Source organism: Epinephelus fuscoguttatus, linkage group LG8, assembly GCF_011397635.1.
Source record: "Epinephelus fuscoguttatus linkage group LG8, E.fuscoguttatus.final_Chr_v1".
NCBI lineage: Eukaryota > Metazoa > Chordata > Actinopteri > Perciformes > Serranidae > Epinephelus > Epinephelus fuscoguttatus.
Window position 1 is genome coordinate 43,032,632 of NC_064759.1, and position 27,256 is coordinate 43,059,887.

The 27,256-nt window shown below is 40.6% G+C and overlaps 1 protein-coding gene and 1 long non-coding RNA gene across 2 annotated transcripts in view; one reads left to right on the forward strand and one right to left on the reverse strand.

Moving 5' to 3' along the window:
• The window catches only part of gask1a (golgi associated kinase 1A), a 143,222-nt gene that overhangs the window by 103,542 nt on the left and 12,424 nt on the right, over positions 1–27,256 (forward strand). Inside the window, exons 4-5 of the mRNA XM_049583153.1 lie at positions 13,442–13,564; positions 26,162–26,265. Of these exons, the coding sequence (XP_049439110.1) occupies positions 13,442–13,564; positions 26,162–26,265 (227 nt within the window). The remainder of the gene's footprint in view (positions 1–13,441; positions 13,565–26,161; positions 26,266–27,256) is intronic.
• On the reverse strand, positions 6,480–8,000 carry LOC125892894 (uncharacterized). Its single transcript, XR_007449808.1, has 4 exons — positions 7,986–8,000; positions 7,186–7,247; positions 6,715–6,757; positions 6,480–6,620 (listed from the first exon to the last, which is right to left on the reverse strand). It is a non-coding gene; the product is annotated as an uncharacterized LOC125892894 (long non-coding RNA).

Consider the following 27,256-nt stretch of genomic DNA (forward strand, 5'->3'; position numbering starts at 1 on the left):
GCAACATCAGTTACCACAACCTTAGAAATATTCAGACCCTTGGAGATGATTAAGTCCAGAGTGTGCCCCTTATTGTGTGTGGGCTCCGTCACATGCGGAGTCAGTCCATAATTATCAAGGACACAACACAGTTCTTTAGTGCCTCTGTCCTGGGGGTTGTCAACATGGATGTTAAAATCACCAACAATAACTACACAATCAAAGTCGATACAGACTATGGATAGCAGCTCAGCAAAGTCATCGTTTAGGAACATAAACTTCCATCATACATTTGCTTACTTTGAAGGGAATCGTTAAACAAAATGGCAACTCCACCACCTTTCTTATGCACTCTGGCTTCACTCATTAAACTTAAGTTGGGAGGGGTTGACTCAATAAGAACAGCTGCACTGTTGTCTTGGTCTAACCAAGTTTCAGTTAAAAACATAAAATTAAGATTATGCTTGATGATAAAATCATTGATTAAAAATAATTTTCCTGCTAAAGACCTGACGTTTAATGAAGCTGAATTTAGTGTTTAAAGCATTATCTGCACAATATTTTATGATAGGCTGACGAGGAATGGATGCTAAAATTTGAAAGTTTGTTGTTGGGTGCCTCCTGCTTTTTAGCAAATTCATTCTTTTTCTATTAGTTATCAAGACAGGAATTGAGGAAGTCACCACACTGGGCCCCAGGTTGTCCTGGGAAGAGTCATGAGTGTCATTAGCCTTGCAGCCTGGACCCAGGCCAGGCCAGGTGATATTGTGGAGGAGGAGGTGGGGCCTGGTGCTGTTTGGGGGATTTGGGGTGGTTTGCAGGGTTTGGGGAAGGAAGGTTGGGAGTAGGGCGGGGGAAGGGGCTTTGGGTCAGTTTGATCCCAGCACTCTCCCATTCTCTCAGTTGAGCAGGAAAATCTAAGTGGGGGGAGGAGGGAGAGAGGGTGTCCAGAGAAGAGGGTGATACGGGTGGAGTTTGGGGGGGTAGAATGGGGTGGGTCCTCGGAGGCGATTGTTGGTAAAGGGAATGGAGACTCCTACTCTTGGCTTCAGTGTCTCCCATCAAAGCTCTCCTTAGGTGGGGGCCAAGGCAGCTCTCCTTTAAGGTTTCTGACATGTTGTGTTGTCTCTTCCTCTTGTTTTGATTCCTCTTTCTCTTTCTCCCTCTTGCAGAGGGAACAGATGGGTGAGACAAAGTAAAATAGGTTAGAAGTGAAGAATTTTAATCCTGACTTGTTGAGGCAAAGTCCATCTGCCTTAAAAAAAGTGTCTGTGGTCCCAGAAAAAATAAATTAAAATTGTCGGTAAAATGCACTGAATGTCCGGTACATGCAGCCAAGAGCCATTTGTTCAGTGCCAACAATCTGCTGAATCTCTCATCACCTCTTCTGACTGATGATAGAGGGCCACTGATAAACACCTCAGCAGTCAGAGAGCTGACTGTGCTCAACAGCACACTGAAGTCATGTTTCAGCATTTCACACTGTTATTTTATAATGTCATTAGCCCCAATATGAACAAGGATGGCCGTAACGGTGGATGTGCAGCTGCGATAAGCAGGTCAGAGACCATGTCCTTGGGAAAACAGAGTACTTCGGTGTTTTTACTGCACATGATTCTTACGTCTTTTACAGCAAAGTAGGGATGTCATGATACCAAAAATGCAGTTGTCAGTGCCAATACCAGTAAAATTACACGAGTCTCGATACCACAGTCAAAAAAAAACAAAAATCCTAAGATCCCATGTACTTTAACAAGAAATACTTTATTAAAATACTTGCATATAAAATAACATTTCTATCAACAGATTGATATTACTTATATTTTCTTTTTCTCTCTTCCTCTTAATCTATTTTTCGTTGTAAAAAACATCAATCAACATCCACAATAAACTCAATAAACTATTTAAATATTTACTATTTAAATCACACTGACAGCGTTTGAGCCAACCACAAGAATGTGTGGAATTTTGTTGGTTTCATTTATTAGTTTGTCCTGTCCCGGTGCAAATGCCGTTTTTTGACGTTCCAGTTGTGGAAAAATCAAACGTCCCAGTACAATAAATCAAACGCACCCCAACCACTGTGTTTTCGGAAGCAGTGGTCACGTACTGCTGAGAGTGAAATCCCTGATCATTAGCTCACACGCAGCTTGTTCAAGCTGTTCTCTGTGTTGTTGAAATTAAACAAAATAACATGGAACATATCTGCTTATTATGCAACTGATTTTAATTGGGATATTTTTTGATGAACTGAATGACATTTAATGGAGTGTTGCACGTCTCGAAGGCTGGGCTCATAGGAGACCACTGGACTCTCTCCCAGGGGAGGGGTTGGGGAAGAGAGAGAGATGTCCGGAGTCCGGACAAAGCTCCACATGGAGCACGGACGGTTCAGAAGCAATTCAGAACGAGTTAAAAGCAATTAATAAACAGACAAAGTGGTGTTCAAAACTGCATATATTGCTAGCAGATCTATTTTCTGGCCTAAAGTGCCGTTGTGACTGGTTCTGTGGGCTTCAGCAGGCAGCCGCTCTCTCCTCTTTCTTGTCTCCTCCTCGCTCTGAATGTAGGCATGGATTGTAACGTTTATATGGCGTATACTGCCCCCATCAGTTCTGGAAGAGTCATAGCACCGATTCTTATGCTGGTATCGGTTCTTCCGTTTTTTTTTTTTAAAATGAGTATCGGTTCTCATCACATCACTACAGCAAAGTCACCCACAATCAGAGTTTGAGGCTCAGTTGTTAGCTTTCCCTGTATCCTTTTACTTTGTGATTTTCTCTAAGTTCTTACCCTACTGTGTGGAGATGAGAGATTATCCAGGTCATCTGACGGAGATCCAGGGTCCTGCGACAGTGGTGTAAATCTGTTGTGCAGTTGCACAGTTGGTTGTTGGGGAGGTTTGTTGTTAGTTCTCCCTTTCACAGCTGTCCACAGCTGTGTCCTACCAGGAACAGGGGTTGAAGAGGCGCTCTGGATGATAATGCAGGCCAGCCAGTCACATCACAAATCTGAGGGCGCTGAGCTCTGCCTGTCATGCATCCTCCCATATCCCAGGGAAATGATTTACTCTTAGGCTTTGCTCCAAGAGAGTTCCAGGGAGGACTACCATTTGTAGATACGCAGCCCTCCTGCTTCTTGGAAGTCTTGCCGACGGTGATTAGCCGTGTGTTAGCATGATCTTGTCCACTGTTTTGAATCCATGGTATTGTGGTGTCATTCCCACATTGTTCATTCACTTTCACATTCACTTCTAACCGGTGGATTTTGGTTTCCAGCACTGCAATCTTCTGTAAAAGTCTGTGGTAGTCATCCGTGGAGAAGGGGAGCATCTTGCTGCTGTGATGGACAGCTTCCCTAGGAGTTTGTGACAAGAAGGAAAAACAGGAAAAGGCAAAGCAGAGAGCAGGCAAGAAGAGCATCTGCACTGTAGCAAAGCAGTGCAGATACAGCAGATATAGTTTTCTCCTCTGAACAGCCAACTGTATTTTTTACATTTGTAACATTTATTGATTAAGTGCTGCTGTCATATCAGTTCATTCATTTTAGCCCCTTTCCCATTGGACAAAAAACCCATAAACACTCACTACAAACACTAACATATGGCTACTTTGGGTAGAAAGAGTATTCATACATAAGCACACACTTTAAATGTATTTCTTTCAGGCTCAGCCTTCCAGCAGGAGTGTTGTTGAACATTTCACCTCCTCAGTGTAAAGTTTGCTCCAACACGCTTCGCTCACACTGCAGAGGCTGCTCCCTGTAGCTGATTGTATAACCTCTAGCAGTAATTTTGGCCTGCTTTGTCCTGTCCACACACTGAGGTGGAATGTGTATCTAACACCCATCTACAGCGTGTGTGGGGTTGAATATGAATAACCCATGAGGCAAGCAGTTCTCTCCCCATCACTGCCAGAAGTCAATGCCTGTAACAGGGCCAAGCTTTAATAGCCTCCTATTGATCTGCTGAGAGCTGATGAGTGCGCCTCTAAACACTTGTTCCTACCTGCTCCCTTAACACCTCCCTGGGCTCTGATAGCAGGGAGCCAACCACCAAAGGCACAGAAAAAGTAGCGTCAAGGACACACTTTCACACTCACACACACACACACACACACACACACACACGGAAAATGGCAGTGGAGGTCACCCTAGGGAGGATAGGGGAGCTAAGGATAACGTCACAATTTGAGTGCAGGTTTTCCAAATTTGCCTATTGAAGCTGGGAGGGAGAATCGGCCAAAACTGAGCACCATTTTCTTATTATTACTGTGGTATTTGCTATGGTAAACCCGCATATCTAGCATGCGTTCTTTGCATTGTGTTTCTCAACACATAAACACAAAAGTGTTCTTGATAACTTAACAATATGATGGGTTAAAGGACAACTTCAGTATTTTTCAACCTGGGCTTTATTTCCCCATGTGTATGTGTGCGTATGATTCATGGGTACAAGTCGTTCTAAAATTGGTTCAGTATTGAGGGAGGCGGATGCAACCGGGAGCTGCGAAACAAGCTAAAACGGTAACGGAGGCAAATGCGTCCCGTATAAGTTTGCGCATTAAAAGTGCTTTTTTTCGCCACTGACCGGTTCAGATCACCAGTGCTGTCTCTGTAAATAGCATACTAACTTAGCCTTTCCCTTACCTCTAGGCTGTGTGATGTCACGAGCTTTGCTCCACTGTGTCTGTAGCTCTCTCTACTCGTGGGACAGCCGTTTTCTTGAGGAAGAGGTGTTTCAGGATTGGATGTCTTCTCTTCTTCAGCTGGCAGTAGTCATCTTGGGAGAAGTGAGCACTGCAGACCCGGTGGTCTGCAAGGCGCAGTGTTTGGAGAGGAGTGTTAGCATCCATTTGTAGCACAACTAGCCACAACTTCAGCATCTTGCCGTCCAACAAAGGCAGCCCGTGAAAGCTGTACGGGGTGCTGCGCGACATCCCGTACTTACTTATTTGAGCACTCCAAAAACTCCGGTAACACTCCAGGGGGTAGCACATCCTCTGACTCTTCTAGCATAACACACACACTTCATACACACATACTCACTTACAGTACCCAGCGGGGCAGCCCTCCCCCTCTCTGCTCCAACACTGACTGACAGCTGACTCCACTCATTCACACTCACCACTGCCGCAGGGCCGCTACAATATGCTATCTACAGAGATAACACTGGCGATCTGAACCGGTCAGTGGCGAAAAAAAGCACTTTTATACGGGACGCATTTGCCCCCGTTACCGTTTTAGCTCATTTCGCGCCTCAATACTGAACCAATTTTAGAACGAGTGGTACCCATGAATCATACGCACACATACACATGGGGAAATAGGGCCCAGGTTGAAAAATACCGAAGTTATCTTTTAATGTTGAGGCCATCAGTCTGGGTTATTGCTCCCTTAACTCTGATAAGTTTTTCTGGTAACACTTTATATTAAGGTACTGTAATAAGGGTTAATTAATGCTTAATAAGCACCAATTAACAGTTAATGAGCACTTACAAGACAGTATAAGATGCTTATTAACATTAATAAGACTATATAAGTGATTTATTACAGCATAACTGACAGTTATTATTGATTATAGGAGCATTATAAGCACTTAATAGAAACTTTGGTAGCAGTTTATAAACCTATACTAAATATTAATAAGATGTGCATTTACATTAATTATAATTTATAAGGGTTAATTATAGAATAATAACCACATTTATTACTGGTTTATAAGACACTATAAGCCCTAATGAGTGTTAATAATAGTATACAACACATTTATTATTGTCTTATAAGATATTATTGGGTACTAGGACATCCTTAAGAGTTTATAGGCAATTTATCAATATTAACAAGATGTTTATTAACATTAATGAGACTGTAAGGAGTTAATATAAATGTCATATTATGGTTAATAAAAGCTTAATTATGCACTTATTAATAGTAAATAATGAACCTTTGCAGCTGCTGGATCTAAAGTGGGAACAGTGTCTTGTTGACATTCATAAACTCTTTATTATGCCCTCACTGAAGTTAATTATTCTATTAATTATGCACCTATTGCAACATCCAGATATCAATCATTATTTCAACATTAAAGAATTCTGATGCATTCTTTTCACTCTAGTATGTTATTATTTTCTTCAGCAAAGGATCATGGGAATCTCATTTCCTCAAAATGGCATACTAAGACAAACATGAGTTATTTGAACTTAAAAAATTTGAGTAGATTGATTCAGAGTTAGCTGCTTTATTCACTCGTGATGAGAATTCAGCCAACCAATGGTGGTGAAAACACAACATAAGGACATATTTCCTTTTCATATTGATTTTTAATGCAACCACTATGACTGACCTGAGGACATCACTGACCTGGCCAAAGGTGGCCAGGTCAGTGATGTCCTCAGGTCAGTGATGTCCTCAGGCCAGTTGCTTAGGTCATACATGGTGGCAGCCGCGTTCAAGACACCCTCATCAAGGTTGCCAAACCGCATGGTGAGATTGTCACAGAAGCCATTGATTAGTTTATCTTTCACTTTGTGGAAGTCATCATCATCCACTTGTTTCCTGTTGAGTTTTACACCAGAGAAGGTGTTTGCGGGAAAAGGTCCCACTTCATCCAGGAACTGCTTCAGATGCTGACCTGGGACTGTCTGAAATACAGAAGAAAAAAAACTTTCACTGTCACGATTGCTAAACATACACCATAGCATATTAATTCCTCTCTAGGGAGTTTATTTTGTTTACCTGCATGGCTACAAGACACCATCTGCAATGTCAGCCCATCCCTCTGAAAGAGAAGGCTCAGAATTAAACTCATAAATATATTTAATCTAACTTCCCTTGTTTTTAATCCACAGCCTAGTACTGAATTACTCTCACAATGGTTTCACAAGAGTGATAATAAAACACTTACACACTGGGCCTGATAAAAAACTTCAGTTACCAAAACGTATGAAATGCTCCTTTAACCTTACTGATGGAGAGGAACAGAGTCAGATTATGAATGGCATGAACATGATGCAGCCTGTGTCCTAAGAGTAGACAAAATGAACCTAATTACACTACTACGCAGCCCATATCCATTAGCCTACTCAACATAACACACAGCTCATCGATGCTCCTAACACATTCAATCTGCTCGTCCTGCTTCACACATTTACTGTCACTCTTGTATCTCAACCATATGCATCTTCACACAGATCTCACTCACTTTACCTCACACAGAATGTCATTAGCAACGCACTTCCGAAGCTATTTCTAGCAGCACCCTCCACGAGCTGCAACACACACGAACACACACAAACACACACACACACTCTCTCAATTACGGTCAGTGTCAATGTGTCTGAAGGCCCGAACATACTTGGGCGGAACGTACGCGGAACGGACTCCGTGGAGGTCCGCGCGGACTCAAAGCGGACGTCCACAAGCCCTGTGCACGCAAAGCTCAGATTTTACGACCACGCGAACTCCGCGCACCAGTGACTGCTCGGCATGTATTTTTCACATCGCGGGGATTTTTAACAGACATTTTTACAGGAAACTACAACGCAGAAGTGCGCTCGACTATGAAAGCCCTAATGACTGCGGACATTCCTCGCGGAGTCCGTTCAGCGTACGTTCCGTCCGAGTATGTTCGGGCCTTGAGTGTCACAGTTACACACTAAGGTTCTGCTAAAACATACTACTGTTATCTGGGTGTTCATTATACTCAGCTTATCTGTAGGAAATTTAGAAACATGACTGGCTGCTAGTTCAAGCATGACCTTCATCTCTGTAGCTAAAGTTGCTAGCCTAATTATTACTCACTGAATGAACTGAGTACACCTCTTCTGATTAACTGTAACGTTACCGTCATTATCATAAACATCAAAATTTAGAACACACAGTCACATTTTATAACTTTGTAAGGCCATCATGTAACGTTACATGATTAGCTGAGTTGCTAGTGTTAGCTATCGCAAAGAACTAGAACTAGCTAAAAATCAACAAGCTAACATTAGCATGTAGCCTACTTTAACAAACTGGGGTGGAAACAGATGAAACATCGTCTTCAGAGTCCCGAAGCCAAGTGTCGCATCCTACTCCAACTGGAGCGGCACTGGGGGGCTTGCATCAGTTTTTTCAACCATCTCAGCATTGCTAGGTTCTGTGCTCTGATGAGGAGTGGCGAGCTTAGCTGGGGAGTGGCACCCAGCGTGACCGTCATGCAGTGAGTTGAGTTCCATGCGTGTGCATGCGCGCACGTGTGGAGTCAGATCAGGTGCAGCAAAAGCCACTATATTTTTGCTGTTCATAAGTTTTTATTGAAATTATTCAAACGACAAAAGCGACGTTCAGATACCCATACGTCATGGCGTTGTAAATAACACCCATTTCAATATTGCTTTGACTTCTTTTGTTATTGCTGTCCTGGAATTGTCCCAGATACATCATCTTTGTGTCCCAGTAGCATTTTTATAGTCCCGGGGACGTCGAGACACTGTTAGTTTCGAGCCCTGAAAGCATATTAAAAATTTATTAAGCATTATACGACACTGTTCCCACTTTAGATCCGGTAGCTGCAAAGGATCATTATTAACTATTAATAACACCTTATTAATTTAATCTGATGTGGTTATTATTCGGTAATTAACCCTTATATATCATAATTAATGTAAATAGAAATCTTATTAATATTTAGGATAGCTTTATAAACTGTTATCAAGTTTCTATTAAGTGCTTATAATGCTTCTATATGCAATAATAACTGTGTTAATCATGCTATTAACACTTATATAGTCTTATTAATAGTATCAACATCTTATTCTGTCTTGTAAGTGCTCATTATCTGTTAATTGGTGCTTATTAAGCATTAATTAACAGTTATTACAGTACCTTAATATAAAGTGTTACCGTTACTCTTATTTACAGCAGTTTCAGGAAGTATGGCCAAACAATATTTTTCTATGCTTGAAATTACTAACAACGACAATACTAATTTAGATTAAGTGTAATGAACATCTTGAGTAACAATATCTAGGAGAAGTGGAGCTGAGGCTTTGTCAGATCCACCTCTGAGGTGTTCAGTGGCGTGCACAGACTTTTTGAAGGGCAGGGGCGAAAAGGAAAAAAAAGGGCACATACAGCGCGTTCTCGCCACTGAAGAGGGCACTAAGTTCCGCGTGTTTTCGAGGGCACTTTAGACATGTTTATATGTTATACAAATGGCACATTATATAGCCTTAAAACAGTCTAACTAGACAGACTACTCATGTTAGTTTGTAGTTAGGATCAGCATCCACGAGAACTTTGTAGATTCAACGCTAGACTGTGAAGAACACACAGAGACATGGATGTATGAAAGAAATAAATCCCTGCGGGGATCTGGGGGTCCTCCCCCACAAAATTTTCAATTAAGTATATGCCATTTCCTGTATTCTAGTGCATTTTAACACCATATTAGCACCAGATAATAGATAATAGATGAACTGGTTCTGTGAGATATAGTTCTGGCTCAATATAGATCAAAAAAAGGGCCCAACATAAAAGTCATTGCAACAGTAATGTTTTTACCACCCAAGAGGGCAGTTTATCATGTTTTAACCAACCAAGAGGGCAGTTTAATGTGTTTTTTCCACCCAAGAAGGCAGTTTATTGTGTTTTGCCAACCAGGAGGGCACTTCAGCATGTGTTTTTACCAGCCAAGAGGGCAATTTATCTTGTTTTAACCAGCCAAGAGGGCAGTTTAGTGTGTTTTTTGGCTCCAAAGAGGGCACTTTAGCACGAGATTGGGGTCCCAGGAGGGCATTTTGGCTGCCAAGAGGGCACTTTGGCACCCGTTTTGACATCCAAGAGGGCACTTTAGCGTGTGTTTTGGCTCCCAAGAGGGCACTTTGGCTGCCAAGAGGGCACTTTAGCACATGTTTTGGCTCCAGGAGGGCATTTTGGCTGCCAAGAGGGCACTTTAGCGTGCATTTTGGCTCCCAGGAGGGCACTTTAGCGCGTGTTTTGGCTCCCAAGAGGGCACTTTAGCGCGTGTTTTGGCTGCCAAGAGGGCACTTTAGCATGCATTTTGGCTCCCAGGAGGGCACTTTAGCGCGTGTTTTGGCTGCCAAGAGGGCACTTTAGCGCGTGTTTTGGCTCCCAAGAGGGCACTTTAGCATGTGTTTTGGCTCCCAAGAGAGCACTTTAGCACGCGTTCTGGCTCCCAAGAGGGCATTTTAGCACGCGTTTTGGCTCCCAAGAGGGCACTTTAGCATGCGTTGTGGCTCCCAGGAGGGCACTTTAGCACATGTTTTGTGAGGTCATAGTCCATGAAATGTGCGGGGAGTGTAAACTGCATCCGTGGTCGCACTGTGGGCTCGTATGGATGATGTGATATTATTGACAACAGTGGGCTTGGATCCTGTTCGAAGGACCACACTACTCCTGAGACATTTGACATTATAGAGCAGTATTGTTTTCTCACTACAATTCGAGATATTGAAATAAATACTTTTAAAATTTACATGTAAAATTAGACATGGCCCTTTTTTCCAACAAGGAGTGATTTTGGTGCAGAACAAATGCTTGCAATCAATTCAGAATCCTGAAAACCCTACAGTAGTTTGCAAGCTAATTAAGGCAAAGGTAAACATTTTAAATTTTTCACAGAGAAGGTTCCGGGTACCCCACCTTCAGCAGCTGTCATGGATTTTCCCACAGAACTTGAATTTATATCTTTTTATATGTGTTATTAGATACCGTTACAAACACATTGGTGAAGAAATTTTTTGGGAAAGAATTCATTCCCAGATTGGCCAAATATCTGATAATAGTCCCTGACTAAAAAGATTATAACAAAATGACACCGTATTAATGACTTTAAATGCAGGAAAAATATACTTGGAACTTAATTGCTTAAGGTATGTTGATTTTAAATAAAGAAATATTGCAGTTACCATTTACAAAAGATAAAAAAAAAACTGGTATGAGAATGAAATATTGTGTTTCGTAAACACACCTCTGTAAATTGTAACAATCCAAACTGCACTACAATTGGTCCAAAATTCTTTAAGTTTGAATGATTTTTAGCGGCTGGGCTGTTTGTATGACTGCTGCAGTCACACAGAAGATTCAACCATGAGGTAATGAAGTGAACAAAATGCTGTCTGGTAACAACTGGTAACGTGTTTTATTTTGTTGAAAAGTAGAAGTAAATAAAGGTGTCCAACATGTCTCTTGTTTTAGGTGAACTTTTGCAAAATAGTTGTTTACTGGAGCTCAGTTTCCACTACTCTAACAGACTCACACTCATCCAGTCTTGCTGTGTGCCAGTGTGTGCGGACACCGACCAAACCATTGTGAGGCAGATGAGGGGGAGGATGCAGTCTTTTTAAACTTATAAATGTATTGTGTTGCCTATATATAATTGGCACAAGTGCTTTCAGTTTTTATTACTATATAGTTTAAAATTGTACATGTAACTCTTGGTACCCGGAAAAGGGGGAAATCTCTGAAATGGGATTCAATATCAGCAGCTGAGATCTAAGACTGTATCTAGGGTTCTCTATAAAAAATAATAAACTTGATCTGAGTACGGGGTTTCTTGATCCACTGTGTTTTCTAGGCTGTCAAGGAGATTGGCAGTAGCAGACTCTAGAAGGAGTAGTAAGACCTCCAGGCCACAAACACACATGCAACCAATGTTTATGAAAGGTAGAAAATTATTATTTCAAAAGGTTCATTTCAGTTTTGTCCACAGTGCACATGTCCCATAATGAATGTATTCTTAAAAGTGAAATACCTCCCTCAACCGAAAATGAGACCCAAATAAACAAATAAAAGTTAACTTTCAACAAAAGACTGTAAGGGTCCATTAAACATTCAGAAATGTCCATACAAAGAAAATAACGTTATATCCTCTGAAATGTCTGTATTAGAAGTATTTGTCTTTAAAGGTTGTTTTTTCCAGTTGTATTCCTTTAATGTGAAAAGTTCCCTTAACCTTACAAGGTACCCCTTAAAGTTGTCTCACGTTAGTTTGTGTTCCTTTGAAAATGGTTTTGTGTTGATTTTGGCAATAAAACAAAAAAAACACTGAGATCTCAGACAAAAAGTACAAATAAAATACATTTCCTCAGTTTAATTCCATATGACGTGCTTCCTACTGCCCCTCAAAACGGCACAGTCCATGAAGCAGCATTGTCCATGAAGCAGTACTCAGATGACACAGCGTTCACGGTACAATGGCAGTCAGTTCACACCTAAAAAAAACAGCCTGCACATAAGTGTGCAGAGCAGTTGATAAACAGTCCCAAAGTCTCTTTATATAATATACTAAAGCTCAATTAACAAAGTATGCATTATCATAATAAACATTTATAACTAACCTGTCTCCAAAGTTTTAAATACTGTTTTTCAAGGTATTTAAAAAATAACACAATTACACAATAACCTTCACATTTCACACACTGCATTCACTTTTTACAGTGTACAAATATTAACTTAACACATTACTACTACACAATTACCTTTCTTTTCTTTTCTTTTCTTTTCTTTTCTTTTCTTTTTAGGTAACACTAGTCATTAGCAATCTATAACAAAATTATATGCTTAGATAAAATCATAAACATAAACCATCGCACACTGAACTGAATTAATGTAATTTTATTGAGAGCAAACAATGCATTTCATCTGTGGCGTCTTCAGGTTCACTCAACAGAATCACATGAGAACTCACAGGTGTGCTATATATACATGGGTCACGTGACTAATTATCACAGCTATTTCACTTTTCTTTTTCAATAATTTTTCTGTCACATTCTTCAAAAACATTTTTCAAAAGATAATTTACAATTTATCCAAAAAGCAAAATAATTTTGCACAAATTACATGGATCAAAAAACAAACAAGATTCATAAAGAGTACAAGAGTTAAGAGAATAATATGTGCTTCAACCTCATTCCATTATGTAGATGACTGAGATGAAGATTTTGTAAAGAAAAATAGACTGCAGGTCCAACTTCTGTCCCTCTTCACTGTTAGATGGAAAGGAGGAGTGACAGGGAAGTGACAAGGGACCTAGAGGCTCATCTCTCCATATGGATCCAAATTACCTGTGGAGGAAGACAGAAGTTATCACAGAAAAGGACTCAAATCCTGTGTTTCGTTAAGTCCATGTGGCTTAAGTGTATTCAATTCATTGATCCAAAATGCTTCCCTTCTTAAAAGTTGGTTGATTAGATTACCCCCCCTTGGATTGGGTTGTACTTTTTCAATGCCAACAAATTTAAGGGAAGTAACTGGCCCATGGTTTTTCTCTTTGAAGTGTCTAGCAATGGCATAACCCATGTTATCCGTGTCAGTTCTAACAACTTCCACCAGGAGGAGGGTTAATGCAGCCTGTATGCAGTGTGCCCTTGTGCCAATGGCTTTAGCGGCAGCAGGTATCAGTTTCCCCTCACGCTGTCACAGCTAATGACCTTTGTGTGTTTGTCTGTTGGTGCAGGTAAATGACCGTCTAGACAGGTGCTGCTGTGGTTTCACACCTGATCCAACAGAACTGTGCGTGGAGAACCTGCTGCATGCTAAGTGTAGCAACACCAATGAGCTACTGCTGGTTCACATCCTGGTATGTATTATTTCAGCTTCACACACAGTTAAATTTAATTTTCTTTGTGCAATTTTTAAAATGCTTTTTTTTCCCCTGAAACATGCACAAAATTCTGTCCAAATGCCAACAGCAAATATGTGGGCATCAGTGAGTCCAAAAAGAGCTCTATGTCAGGTGTATTTGTGGTGTGTCTTACCATGTAGTTTTTGTACCATTTGCTGTTTAAGTCAAGCGACAACCTCCAGGGCTGATGAGTGAGGCCAATGCAGAAGTGCCAAAAACTGCAATTCATCGACTGGCCACTGGGGGCTGGTTGCAAAACAGAGCAAATCCCCATAGACTACCATGTTAAAATGCCCAACTTTACAGCTAAAATAAACATGTTCACAGCCTGGAGCTAAAAAAAACCTGTTTTGGTCTCCATGGCTTACTTCATCATTCATGATAACTGTACAGGGTGTGAATCTTTTTATAACCATCCCGTTCAAATGTAATTAAGGCTTAAAGTTCTGCATAATTAAGGGTGTGGCCACTTTGTCTGACAGGCTGTCTGCTTGGCCTCACCGCAGGCCACTCAACTTGACTTCCTTACTGTGTTTAAGGTGTCAGAGCCAGCTGGTTGGAGCCTGGCGGAGATATTTTTTGTACACATACCTGAAAAATAATAACGCTTGCTATGCAGATAATTGTACCAACTGACTGACCAAGACACCAGTGAGTTTTCGGTGAGTGACATTCTGTTATTACTTTATTTATTATTTCTAATTAGCACATGTCGTTGTTTGTCTGGCTTGTTAGCCTAGCTTGGTATCTTGCTATCCGGTTGCTAATCTGCAAGCACGGAAGTCCATACATAATACAGAAGTGTATTATGAAGGGTCATAATTTTCAACAAAGGGTGTCTTTGTGAGTTTAGAAAAAATACTCCATCATGTTAATGTTAGTTAGCTAAAGTTATACTATGTAAGCGATACACTTGCCACACGGGCAATGTAGCATTAAGGTAACGTTAATTGCTAGACTTGGATAGTAATGTTATATTAAAAAGTTTGAGGCTGCGTGCAGTTACATAAAAGTGTATGTGTGTAACTTGAAAATATTAATGTCACGTTTCACCTTAGTTCCAGGAATACCTAATTCTACCTAGATGTTGTGTCGTTGGTTAAGCTGGAGTTGGTTACTGAGGCTATACGACAGGTTAACATCAAATCTGACGGTCCACAAAATCAAATTTTGTTATTTCTATTAATATCATTGCTAAAACAGGTGATTGATTGTGATCGGCTGTTGGATGAAACGCCAACATGTAATGTTTGCAGCTTATCCGCTGCATTCAGTGTTTTCACGTCGTCTTTAACATTTACTGAACTCAACTGTGTACATGAGTGATTGTGGTATGACAAAACTCTGTGTTTGACTGTCACATATGAAAAATAAGTGCAAATGCAACAGAAAGAATATGAGGACTGTGATATCCACCACCTCTTTTTTTAAAACAAAAGTCTGTGAGGGAAGTTACTTAACACATATATTCCTTCACATATCTACTTGTCTGTGTAAAGTTTTCCTCGAGGTGATTCAGACAGGCTGGAACAGTGATGTTAAATCACGACACGACAGAACTGGACTCCTAACAAGGCTTCACATCTGTACTGTGAACACTTTGAGACTCATCACTTCAGCGCTGACCTCAGGGTACAGAGAACTTTTTTTATACCTCATAAAGAATCCGGCAAGTTACTGGTTTAAATTGATCAAGTATTTATCGTTATTATGTACAATACAATGTTTAGAAGACTATTTGTAATTTAGGGGTTTTGTTTACCTAATACTGTTAGTCCATACAAGGTATTTAGTCTTCAGCTGAAGCAGATATTCATTCACCTATCCAGTCAAGGTGGTATATGTATATGATTCATTGTGAGCTGCCATTTCTTAACAAAAGTTTTTGTCTTTTACTGTAATTCAAAAGGTATCCTGACTATGAAACCTGAATGATCGGTGCCAACAGAAGGAAGACCTCATGTATGGAGCGACGTATGTAGTGCCATTCCTCTGGACTGTGGAGAAGGGAGACTGCATGGACAACATCCTGAGCTATCAAATGGGCTGTGATTCAAGTTCAGCATCCTCTAATAAAAGGACAGACCAAGTTTTACCATTTAGTTTTTCTCTGTCCATATATCTAGAGATTCAGTTTCTAAACTTTGACTTATTTTCTGCTGATGTTAGATAGCTGATAGAGTAGTTACATTTAAATTTTAATGTTTTTAAAACTTTTTAAAAAGATTAAACTAGAATTTAGTTATGAATCAACTATAGCACAGAAACCACCTTCACAGGTGAAGGTATTTCCTAATTTGACATGAAAAGGGTCTTCATTAGGAAACAGCTGGCCTAACCAAAAGTGCACCCAGGAGCAAAATGTGACTCCTGCAATAGATGTGTACTGAGTATTCATTAGGCATACAAACTTTGTTATGTGTAATGGAGATTTGACAGTAAGATTTAAATTTCAAAGCAGTTGGGTTTAGTAATTCATATTGCATGTCCTTGTATGTTTTTTCATTTGATAGAGACCTACAAGAACGTGGTACAGCTTATGTACATTAGTTTGATTAATAACAAGTTATTATGATTGTTTAATGTGATTAAACAGTACTGAGTGCATGTTTCAGTAGAATGCTCATATCTGTTTTATTTCAGATTTACCGTATGCCTCATAGTTAATTTAGTAGGACACTTTGGTGAATTACTGTCTTTCAGTGCTATAATAATTGTCATAAAAATAGTACAAACTGTAATATCTGTTGTTTTATCCTTTGTTGTCAAATGTTCAAGGATGGCAACATTTGCTCTATAATTAATGTTGCTGATTGAAGCTAATATAGAAATAGTATTGTAACTAATTACAAATTCTAGCAATGCCATCAGTGTGTTTAAATTCAAACCAGATATGCACCATAAAAAACATCAACAAACTCAGGGCATGATCTTCATTAATATCTTTATTAAAAATTGAAAAATGTTTTAATTTCAACAATGTTATTATCCCCCAACATGATAAATAAAACAATGTGATATAAAGGGATTAATTAAATCCTGTGTGTAGCAGTAAATTATGGAAAAGGTGAACTTAACTGTTACAAGTAAAGTCTGCAAAATGAAAAGAGGGAGTTGAATATTCACTGCAGTGTGGTAACAATTATAAATTACAGTAGTGATGGTTGACATGAAAAACCACAATATAAAAATATTTCATCTATAGCTTACAGCGCTTGGTGCAGCAGTCTCTTCACTCAGTTAGTGAATTTCAAATCCTGATATGGATGAAGGAATAAAAGCTGCCTTTACAATTGAAGTCAGGGTAGTGCAACAGTTAGCAAAAAAGCTATTGCAGCAGTCCCTACATAATGGAGATAAGGTGTAAAATGTCCAGGAGACATATTCATAACAGCACTGTACAGGAAAGGCCAAAGCAGACTCTACCTGCTGAGGCGGCTCAGATCTTTTGGAGTGCAGGGGGCGCTCCTGAAGACCTTCTTTGACACTGTGGCGTCAACCATCTTTTACAGAGTGGTCTGCTGGGGCAGCAGTGTCTCGGCTGCAGATAGGAAGAGACAGGACAAGCTGATCAAGAAGGCCAGCTCTGTCCTGGGATGCTCTCTGGACTCTGTGCAGGTGGTGGCAGAAAGGAGGATGACAGCCAAGCTCTCATCTCTGAGGACTAATGACTCCCATCCTCTGCAGGAGGAGATAAAAGCTCTGGAGAGCTCCTTCAGCGATAGACTGATTCACCCAAAGTGTGTGAAGGAACGCTATCGCAGGTCCTTCCTGCCTGCTGCTGTCAGACTACATAACCAGCACTGCTCACAGAAAACTGCACCATGGACACTTTATAGACACTATGGACACTTTATGGACACCATAATAAGCATAACTGTCCCCCATGTTGTTGTTTATTTGCACATACAATATTCACTTTGCACTAAATGTTCACTTTAATCCATTGCTCACTTTTTATTCACTGCTCATTATTATTATTATTATTATTATTATTATAATTTATTGCTGTTTCTTGTATTTTTGTACTTTTTTTGCATGCCTAGTTTGTTTTACGTTTTTAAATTTTGAAATTTTTAATCTGACTCTTTCCCCTGACTGCTGTAACACTGGAATTTCTCAATTGTGGGATCAATAAAGTTGTATCTTATCTTATCTTATCTTATCTTATTCATTATAAGTCCTTATGTGTGAGACAGTTTATATTATATGTAGCAGGCTTACAGTTTGGGTGAAGAAGCTGTTCTGTTATGTTAACGGATTTTAATGTTTAAATTAAGTTATAATTTGTTACAGCTATGGCCGACATAGGGGCAGAGAGTGTCAAAGACCACGGGGTGGTAAGACTGGAATGAAAAGAAAATAAGACAAAAGGGAACAGGAGAGGGTGCCTCTCCCTCTCTCCACTGTTGCCTGTAGTAATTTCTCTATCGACACAGCCCATAACGCATCTAATCGGCTATTTGAAGTGTCACCTCTTCAGAACAAAGCATGTCATTTCTGTTTTGAAAGTCATGTTATTTGCGAAGTCATCACATCTAGACATAATTTTGACGTTACTTTTAACCGTTTAAACAGATGCAAACTGCATCCTGGGATATTCACTCAACTCACTGCATGACGGTCACGCTGGGTGCCACTCCCCAGCTAAGCTCGCCACTCCTCATCAGAGCACAGAACCTAGCAATGCTGAGATGGTTGAAAAAACTGATGCAAGCCCCCCAGTGCCGCCATCTGTTTCTGTCCCTGTGGTAAGTTAGTTAGTTTAAGTAGGCTATAGGCCAACGTTAGCTTGTTGATTTTTAGCTAGTTCTAGTTCTTTGCGATAGCTAACATTAGCAACTCAGCTAATCATGTAACGTTACATGATGGCCTTACAAAGTTATAAAATGTGACTGTGTGTTCTAAATTTTGATGTTTATGATAATGACGGTAACGTTACAGTTAATCAGAAGAGGTGTACTCAGTTCATTCAGTGAGTAATAATTAGGCTAGCAACTTTAGCTACAGAGATGAAGGTCATGCTTGAACTAGCAGCCAGTCATGTTTCTAAATTTCCTACAGATAAGCTGAGTATAATGAACACCCAGATAACAGTACTAAGTTTTAGCAGAACCTTAGTGTGTAACTGTGACACTCAGAGACATTGACTTTGATTGTGATTAAGAATGTGTGTGTGTGTGTGTGTGTGTGTGTGTGTGTGCGTGCGTGCGTGCGTGCGTGTTGCAGCTTGTGCTGCTAGAAATAGCTTCGGTAGCTAAGTGCATCGCTAATGACGTTCTGTGTGTGTTAAAGTGAGTGAAATATGTGTGAAGATGCATATGGTTGAGATATAAGAGTGACAGTAAATGTGTGAAGCAGGATGAGCAGAGTGAATGTGTTAGGAGCATCGATGAGCTGTGTGTTATGTTGAGTAGGCTAATGGATATAGGCTGCTTCATGTTCATGCTAACTCCTACTGATTTGCTAACGCCAGTGTGTAAGTGTTTTATTGTCACTCTTGTGAAACCATTGTGAGAGTAATTCAGGCTGTGGACTAAAAACAAGGGAAGTTAGATTAAATATATTTATGAGTTTAATTCTGAGCCTTCTCTTTCAGAGGGATGGGCTGACATTGCAGATGGTGTCTTGTAGCCATGCAGGTAAACAAAATAAACTCCCTAGAGAGGAATTAATATGCTATGGTGTATGTTTAGTGACAGTGAAAGTTTTTTTCTTCTGTATTTCAGACAGTCCCAGGTCAGCATCTGAAGCAGTTCCTGGATGAAGTGGGACCTTTTCCCGCAAACACCTTCTCTGGTGTAAAACTCAACAGGAAACAAGTGGATGATGATGACTTCCACAAAGTGAAAGATAAACTAATCAATGGCTTCTGTGACAATCTCACCATGCGGTTTGGCAATCTTGATGAGGGTGTCTTGAACGCGGCTGCCACCATGTATGACCTAAGCAACTGGCCTGAGGACATCACTGACCTGGCCACCTTTGGCCCTGCCGATGTTGAGACTTTTGTCACTCACTTTCAGAAAACTGATGGGTTACAGGGAGCTTTGTGGAACACTGAATTCCTGAACAGTCAATCTATGTAACAAAACTTTTGAAAAAGCCAAATGAACTCAGATCTGTCATTTTTTTTTAGAACTCAACTATTTTCCAATCCTTTTTTTCCTGTTTTTGACAATAGTGGTTGCATTAAAAATCAATATGAAAAGGAAATAAGTCCTTATGTTGTGTTTTCACCACCATTGGTTGGCTGAATTCTCATCACGAGTGAATAAAGCAGCTAACTCTGAATCAATCTACTCAAATTTTTTAAGTTCAAATAACTCATGTTTGTCTTAGTATGCCATTTTGAGGAAATGAGATTCCCATGATCCTTTGCTGAAGAAAATAATAACATACTAGAGTGAAAAGAATGCATCAGAATTCTTTAATGTTGAAATAATGATTGATATCTGGATGTTGCAATAGGTGCATAATTAATAGAATAATTAACTTCAGTGAGGGCATAATAAAGAGTTTATGAATGTCAACAAGACACTGTTCCCACTTTAGATCCAGTAGCTGCAAAGGATCATTACTTACTATTAGTAAGTGCATAATTAAGCTTTTATTAATGTAAAATGGCATTTATATTAACTTCTTATAGTCTTATTAATGTTAATAAGCATCTTGTTAATATTGATAAATTGCCTATAAACTCTTAAGGATGTCCTAGTACCCAATAATATCTTATAAGACAATAATAAATGTGTTGTATACTATTATTAACACTCATTAGGTCTTATTAATGTTAATAAACACCTTGTTAATTTCATCTGATAGGGTCTTATAGTGTCTTATAAACCAGTAATAAATGTGATTAGTATTCTATAATTAACTCTTATGAATGATAATTAATATAAATAGACATCTTATTAATATTTAGTATAGGTTTATAAACTGCTACCAAAGTTTCTATTAAGTGCTTATAATGCTCCTATAAGCAATAACTGTCAACTTAAGCTGTAATAAACACTTATGTAGTCTTATTAATATTAATAAGCATCTTATACATCTTGTGCTCATTAACTGTTAATTTGTGCTTATTAAGCATTAATTAATGCTTTTTACAGTACCTTAATATAAAGTGTTACCCAGTATGGTGCCTATTTCATCATTTCTTGTAATGGCAGAGATAAATACAAAGTGTTTCTTCTTTCAGCATTTTTAGACGATTCCTCTTATCTTCCAGCTTTGGCACTTCCAGCTTTGCTAGGGAAGTCTCTCAGCTCTTAGTTTCTTTAATGCACCAACAACGTAACTGAAGCTCACAGTGGTGGCTCTGGTGTTGTTGGTGTTGGCCCCCAGATGCTAACAGGAATGTAGTGGGTGGCCCTGGACAAGGCTGAATTTTCAAAAGAAACGCCCCTGCTGGTAAATAAAAACCCCCAGACAGGACTGGATTTTCAAAATAAAAGCCCCCAGATGAGAACATTAGTTAACTATGGAGCCCAGACAAATTTTGAGAATAAAAGCCCACTGACAGTAAGATGATCAAATTTAAAGCTTTTTCAAATTTTCAGTAGTTTTTCAGTAATCAGCAGTGAATTGTTAAAATTGTCAAATCCAGTCAACTTCACTTGTATATGCTAACATTCTCAATACTGTGTTCGACAAACTTCATTTAAGCGTTAAACAGGTCACAAAATAATTATACTTCTCCTGTAGATTTTTGTAAAATTGACTACTACTGCATACTTTCAGCTACTGAAACAATTAAAATGTCAAAATGTTATGCTCTTTAAGGACATTCATGCTTGTGTTCAGCTTTTTTCTACGTTTTTTTGTTGATAGCACAAAGCATTTCTTCTTTTAGCCCTTCAGTTCATTTAAACTTCCACCTTCAATAGTGTTACAGTTTGGCCTCCAGCTTTTCAAACAATGTATTCTTACATTGTGCTCTTACTATCTTTAGGTACCGTAGTTCAGTTTTCAACTCTGCCAGTTTTACATTTTATTTTCCACATTTTCAGCTATGCAGTCAATGCTTTTGAGCTTCCAGATATTTTTTAGGAAATTATTTTCATATTTCTGCATTTTTGGCAATGCTTTTTGATTAATTTCAGCTGTCAGCATTCACATGCATTTTCTACAGGAAATAATTTTTTTTGTTTCATCTCTAAAGAGTGTATAACACGTTATGAATTATGTTCATTATTTAGGCTACTTAGTTATCTATTTAGTGTAGCTATCCTTGCATTGACTGCTGTGGCCTGCTTGCAGAAAACGCATTTCAGAACAAGCCACTCTTACTGAGGCGAGTTGTGTCTTTTTCTGGCTCTTTACTTCCTTATTCTGCAGACCAAATTATTATGTTTGTTTACAATAACCTCTAGGTAGAAAACTCCCTTTTCATGTACAAGAAATCAAACTGAGCTGAGCAAATGCTGCTTCAATTGGTGGTTCAGTTTAAATCTACCTTATATTTAGAATATTTTCAATGCTTGACTATACCGTCAGACAACCCTTTTAGATGGGGAGATGAAGCTGAAGCCACCAGACTCCACTGACAGAAACAGACATTTTGCCATTTTTTACATAAAACTGCAATTAAAATCAATTGCCAGTTGTCTAACCAGAAGTGATTTTTGTTGTTAGCGTGATGTCAAGATGATTCCATTTATTGTCATTGTACAACTTGGATATGGAGCAAGCTGACACCAATTACTGTTTGGCTGACACCAACCCTTCTGCCTCCTTCCGTTTGCTAAATATGCTTTTCAAAAATAAATTATGGTCAGTAATAGCACTTAAAGTGTTCTTCACTCAGACTATGCGAAATCAAACATACGTATTCTTCTAAATCAGAATCAGAATCAGCTTTATTTGCCAAGTACGTGTGTACATACAAGGAATTTGACTCTGGTAGACTACAGTAGCTCTCAAAGTACCAGAAATGACATAAGTACACAAACCAAGACAAGAAGCGGAATATACAGAATATAAAATATACAAAAAATATACAACTATATATCAAATATTAAAGAATATAACTTTTTTTTTTTTTTAAATATATACAATGAACAAGGATGCAAGTGTTGTTTGTCCTGCCACTCTGTGACCGTTTAGGAGTTCATCAGAGCGACAGGCTAGGGGAAGAAACTGTCTTTGTGATGGGTAGTTTTGGCGAACAGTGTTCTGTAGCACCTACCAGAGGGGAGGAGTTTAAACAGATTGTGTCCAGGGTGTGAGGGGTCTACAGGGATGTTTTCTGCACATTTCCTGACCCTTGACCGGTACAGGTCCTCTCTGCACACCTGATTGTCCGTTTCAGTCTATTCCTGTCCATTTTGGTGGCAGATCCAAACCAGACGGTGATGGATGTGTAGAGCACAGACTGGATTATGGCTGTGTACAAAGTGATTAGCAGTTCTTGAGGCAGGTTGAACTTCCTGAGCTGTTGCAGGAAGTACAGCCTCTGCTGGGCCTTTTTCCCGACAGTGCCTATGTGGGAGTCCACTTCAGATCCCTAGAGATTGTGGTACTGAGAAACCTGAAGGTGTCCACAGTAGACACTGTGCTGTTGTGGATGGTGAGGTGGGGCTGGGGGGCTGCTCCTGAAGTCCACTGTCATCTCCACAGTCTTGAGCGGGTTCAGCTCCAGGTGGTTCTGACCGCACCAGAGGACCAGCTGCTCCACCTTTTGTCTGTATGCAGACTCATCACAGTCCCATATTAGACTGATGACTGTGGTGTCGTCTGCAAATTTCAGGAGTCTCACAGAAGGGCCCCCTGAGGTGCAGTCATTGGTATACAGGGAGAGTAGCAGTGGGGAGAGGACACACCCCTGGGGGACGCCAGTGCTGATGGACCGGGAGCTGGATGTGATGCTCCCCAGCCTCACTCACTGCCTCCTGTCAAGAAGCTGGTAATCCACTAACAGGTGGAGGCAGGCACCGTGAGCTAGATGAGCGTCTTGTGGAGTATTTCAGGGATGACGGTGTTGAAAGCCGAGCTGAAGTCCACAAACAGGATCCTTGCATAAGTCCCTGGGGAGTCAAGGTGGTGCAGGATGTAGTGCAGTCCCATGTTGACTGCATCATCCACCAACCTGTTTGCCTGGTAGGCAAACTGCAGAGGGTCCAGCAGTGGGCCTGTGATGCCCTTCAGGTGGCGCAACACCAGTCTTTCAAAGGATGAGGGACAAACTGGAGCACATAGGGGTGGCTAATCACCTCACATCCTGGATCCTGGACTACCTCACAGACCAGCCGCAGTATGTCAGGACCCAGGATTGTGTATCGGACTTCGTTGTCTGCAGTACGGGGGCCCCGCAGGGGACGGTGCTGGCACCGTTCCTCTTCATCCTCTACACTGCAGACTTTTCATACCACACCCCCACCTGTCATCTGCAGAAGTTCTCTGACGACCATAGTTGGCCTCATCACAGATGGGGACGACAGGGAGTACAGAGAACTGAACCAGGTCTTTGTGGACTAGTGCCTGAGGAACCACCTTCAGATCAACGCGGGGAAAACCAAAGAGCTGGTGGTGGATTTCTGCACGCGCAGACTCCTCCCCCCAACACCGGTGAACATCCAGGGAAAGGACATTGAGATGGTGACATCTTATAAGTACCTGGGTGTTCATCTTAACAATAAACTGGACTGGACTGATCACATAACAGCACTGTACAGGAAAGGCCAAAGCAGACTCTACCTGCTGAGGCGGGTCTTTTGGAGTGCAGGGGGCGCTCCTGAAGACCTTCTTTGACACTGTGGCATCAGCCATCTTTTACAGAGTGGTCTGCTGGGGCAGCAGCGTCTCGGCTGCAGATAGGAAGAGACTGGACAAGCTGATCAAGAGGGCCAGCTCTGTCCTGGGATGCTCTCTGGACTCTGTGCAGGTGGTGGCAGAAAGGAGGATGACAGCCAAGCCGTCATCTCTGAGGACTAACGACTCCCATCCTCTGCAGGAGGAGATAAAAGCTCTGGAGAGCTCTTTCAGCGATAGACTGATTCACCCAAAGTGTGTGAAGGAACACTATCGCAGGTCCTTCCTGCCTGCTGCTGTCAGGCTACATAACCAGCACTGCTCACAGTAGACTGCAACATGGACACTTTATAGACACTATGGACACTTTATGGACACCACAGCAGTGGTGTTTTTGCACATACAATCACTTGCACCTTATCCACTGGTCATTTTCATTCACTGCTGCTCATTATTATCCACTTCCTATTATCTTTATTATTATTATTATTATTATTATTATTATTGTTATTGTTATTTATCGCTGTCTCTTGTATTTTTTGTACTTTTTTGCATTCCTAGTTATTTATGTTTTTTAAGTTTAAATTTGAAATCTTTAATCTGACTTTCTCCTTGACTGCTGTAACACTGGAATTTCTCAATTGTGGGATCAATAAAGGTGTACCTTATCTTATCTTATCTTATCTTATCTTATCTTATCTTATCTGATTTCATGAGCACAGATGTCAGGATGACAGGTCTGTAGTCATTCAATCCTGTGATGGAGGGCTTCTTGGGGACCGGGATGATGATGGAGCATTTGAAGTAGGAGGGTACTTCACACAGCTCCAGCGATCGGTTGAAGATCCTAGTGAAAATAGGAGCCAGCTGGTCAGAGCAGACTCTCAGGCAGGAGGAAGACACACCGTCAGGTCCTAGAGCCTTCTTGATCTTCTGTCTCTGGAAGAGCCGACACACATCCTCTTCATAGACCTTTAGTGCAGATCGGAGTTGGAAGAGAGGCGGGAGGGTGGAGCTGGGGGTGCAGGTAATCCCTTTGTGTGGTTGGAATGTGTGAAAAGGGCCTTTTCAAATCTGCAGTAGAAGCTGTTCAGGTCGTCCACTCGTGGGAGGTTTTCCACAGGGTGGGGGGATGGTCTCCTGTAGTTGATAATGTCCTGCAGGCCTCTTCAAACTGACGCAGGGTCGTTGACTGAGAAGTTGTTTTCTAGCTTCTCACTGTAGCCCCTCTTGGCTCTTTTGTCAGCTTGTTTCTGGCCTGCTTGTACAGGGCACGATCCTTGCTCCTGTAGGCCTCCTCCTTGGCCTGGCGCAGCCACCTGAGTTTGGGTGTGACCCAGGGATTGTTGTTGCTATATGTATATGTCTGCACACACATATCCTCACAAAAACTGATGTTTTTCATTTCTGCCTGCAGGTCAGGATGAGATGATGACAGTGATCAGAGAGCCCCAAAGTGGTGAATAAAATGCTTTACAATTTATGATGAGAGTCTCTAAGTGAGGGCTGCATGACTTCTTTAACACTGTGACATCTGTACACCAACCTTTGCTTATGTAGAAGCACGTTCCGCCTCCCTTCATTTTCCGTGATGCGGTCCGCACGGAAAAGTTGGAATCCCGACAGCCGTAATGCACTGTCCGAGATGTGTTCACTGAGCCAGGTTGCGGTGAAACACAGGGCGGCAGATGTACTTAAGTTCAAGTTTTTATGAGTGAGCAGCAGCAACTCGTCCATCTTATTTGCCAGAGAGCGTGTAAGAGAGAAAGTGTAACCTGTGTATGTGCGTGTTTTCAGGTAAGGAAGGAGGATCCCTCCAGACTGGTGTTCATAGACAATGCTGGCAGACCACAACAGTCCATCAACAACCTCAACTTCAGGCTAGTTGAGGGCATTGATGAGTGAGTACAAAACACCAATTGAGACTTTCTTTTCCTGTCTTTTTTTCTTAATTCCAACATGTAGGCATGAGACATTGCTTCACACAGAGTCAGAAACTCATTTGAACTCAGCAGGTACAAACACTGTTGTAAGGAAATGTTTCAGGAGAAAATAACACACATCTAATATAGTATTTTCCTGGTGGACAGCTTTTAAATCAGCAACACAGAAAGATCAACTGAAAGCTTGTTAGGTTTTTGTTGAAATGATTAGATTAGTGCACATTCAGTTAGCCTGCTATTCAATATGCTGAAGGAATCAGGTCTGATAGATTCCCTTTGTCTGTAATTCAGGATTACTAAGCCACTTTATGGAATGCTCTTAATTGTCTTAAGTCCAGACGGGATACTGATTGGAAATAAAATGTTAAAGTCTTGTATTATTTCTCATCACTGAATTATACAACGCACAATAAAAGAGAAAAATTGTGTGTTGTAAAGGTTTGTATTCACAGTTAGTGTGTATGATGGATGAAATCATTAACACACAACATGTTTGAGTCATGATAATATCTACTGGAATGATTTTGAATCTTTGAAGCAAGCTGCATGTTCTTTAGAGTTATAGTTGCCAAGTTACAGGAGTAATTTCAGGCATCCATGTGTTCAGCAAGTGAAAGTCAGATTCTGGAAATCGGAGCACTTCCCAGGCTCAAGTGGACATGAAAGTTTCTTATCTGGATCATTAGTACAAAAGATGACCATCAGGGTTGGGCATATTTGGTTAAAATATGTTCACTAATGTGAAATATATGCTTAAGAATGTATAACCAATAAAACATTCATTCATCTTCTAACCGCTTCATCCTCTTGAGGGTCGCGGGGGGGCTGGAGCCTATCCCAGCTGACATTGGGCGAGAGGCAGGGTACACCCTGGACAGGTCGCCAGACTATCACAGGGCTGACACATAGAGACAGACAAATATTCACACTCACATTCACACCTATGGGC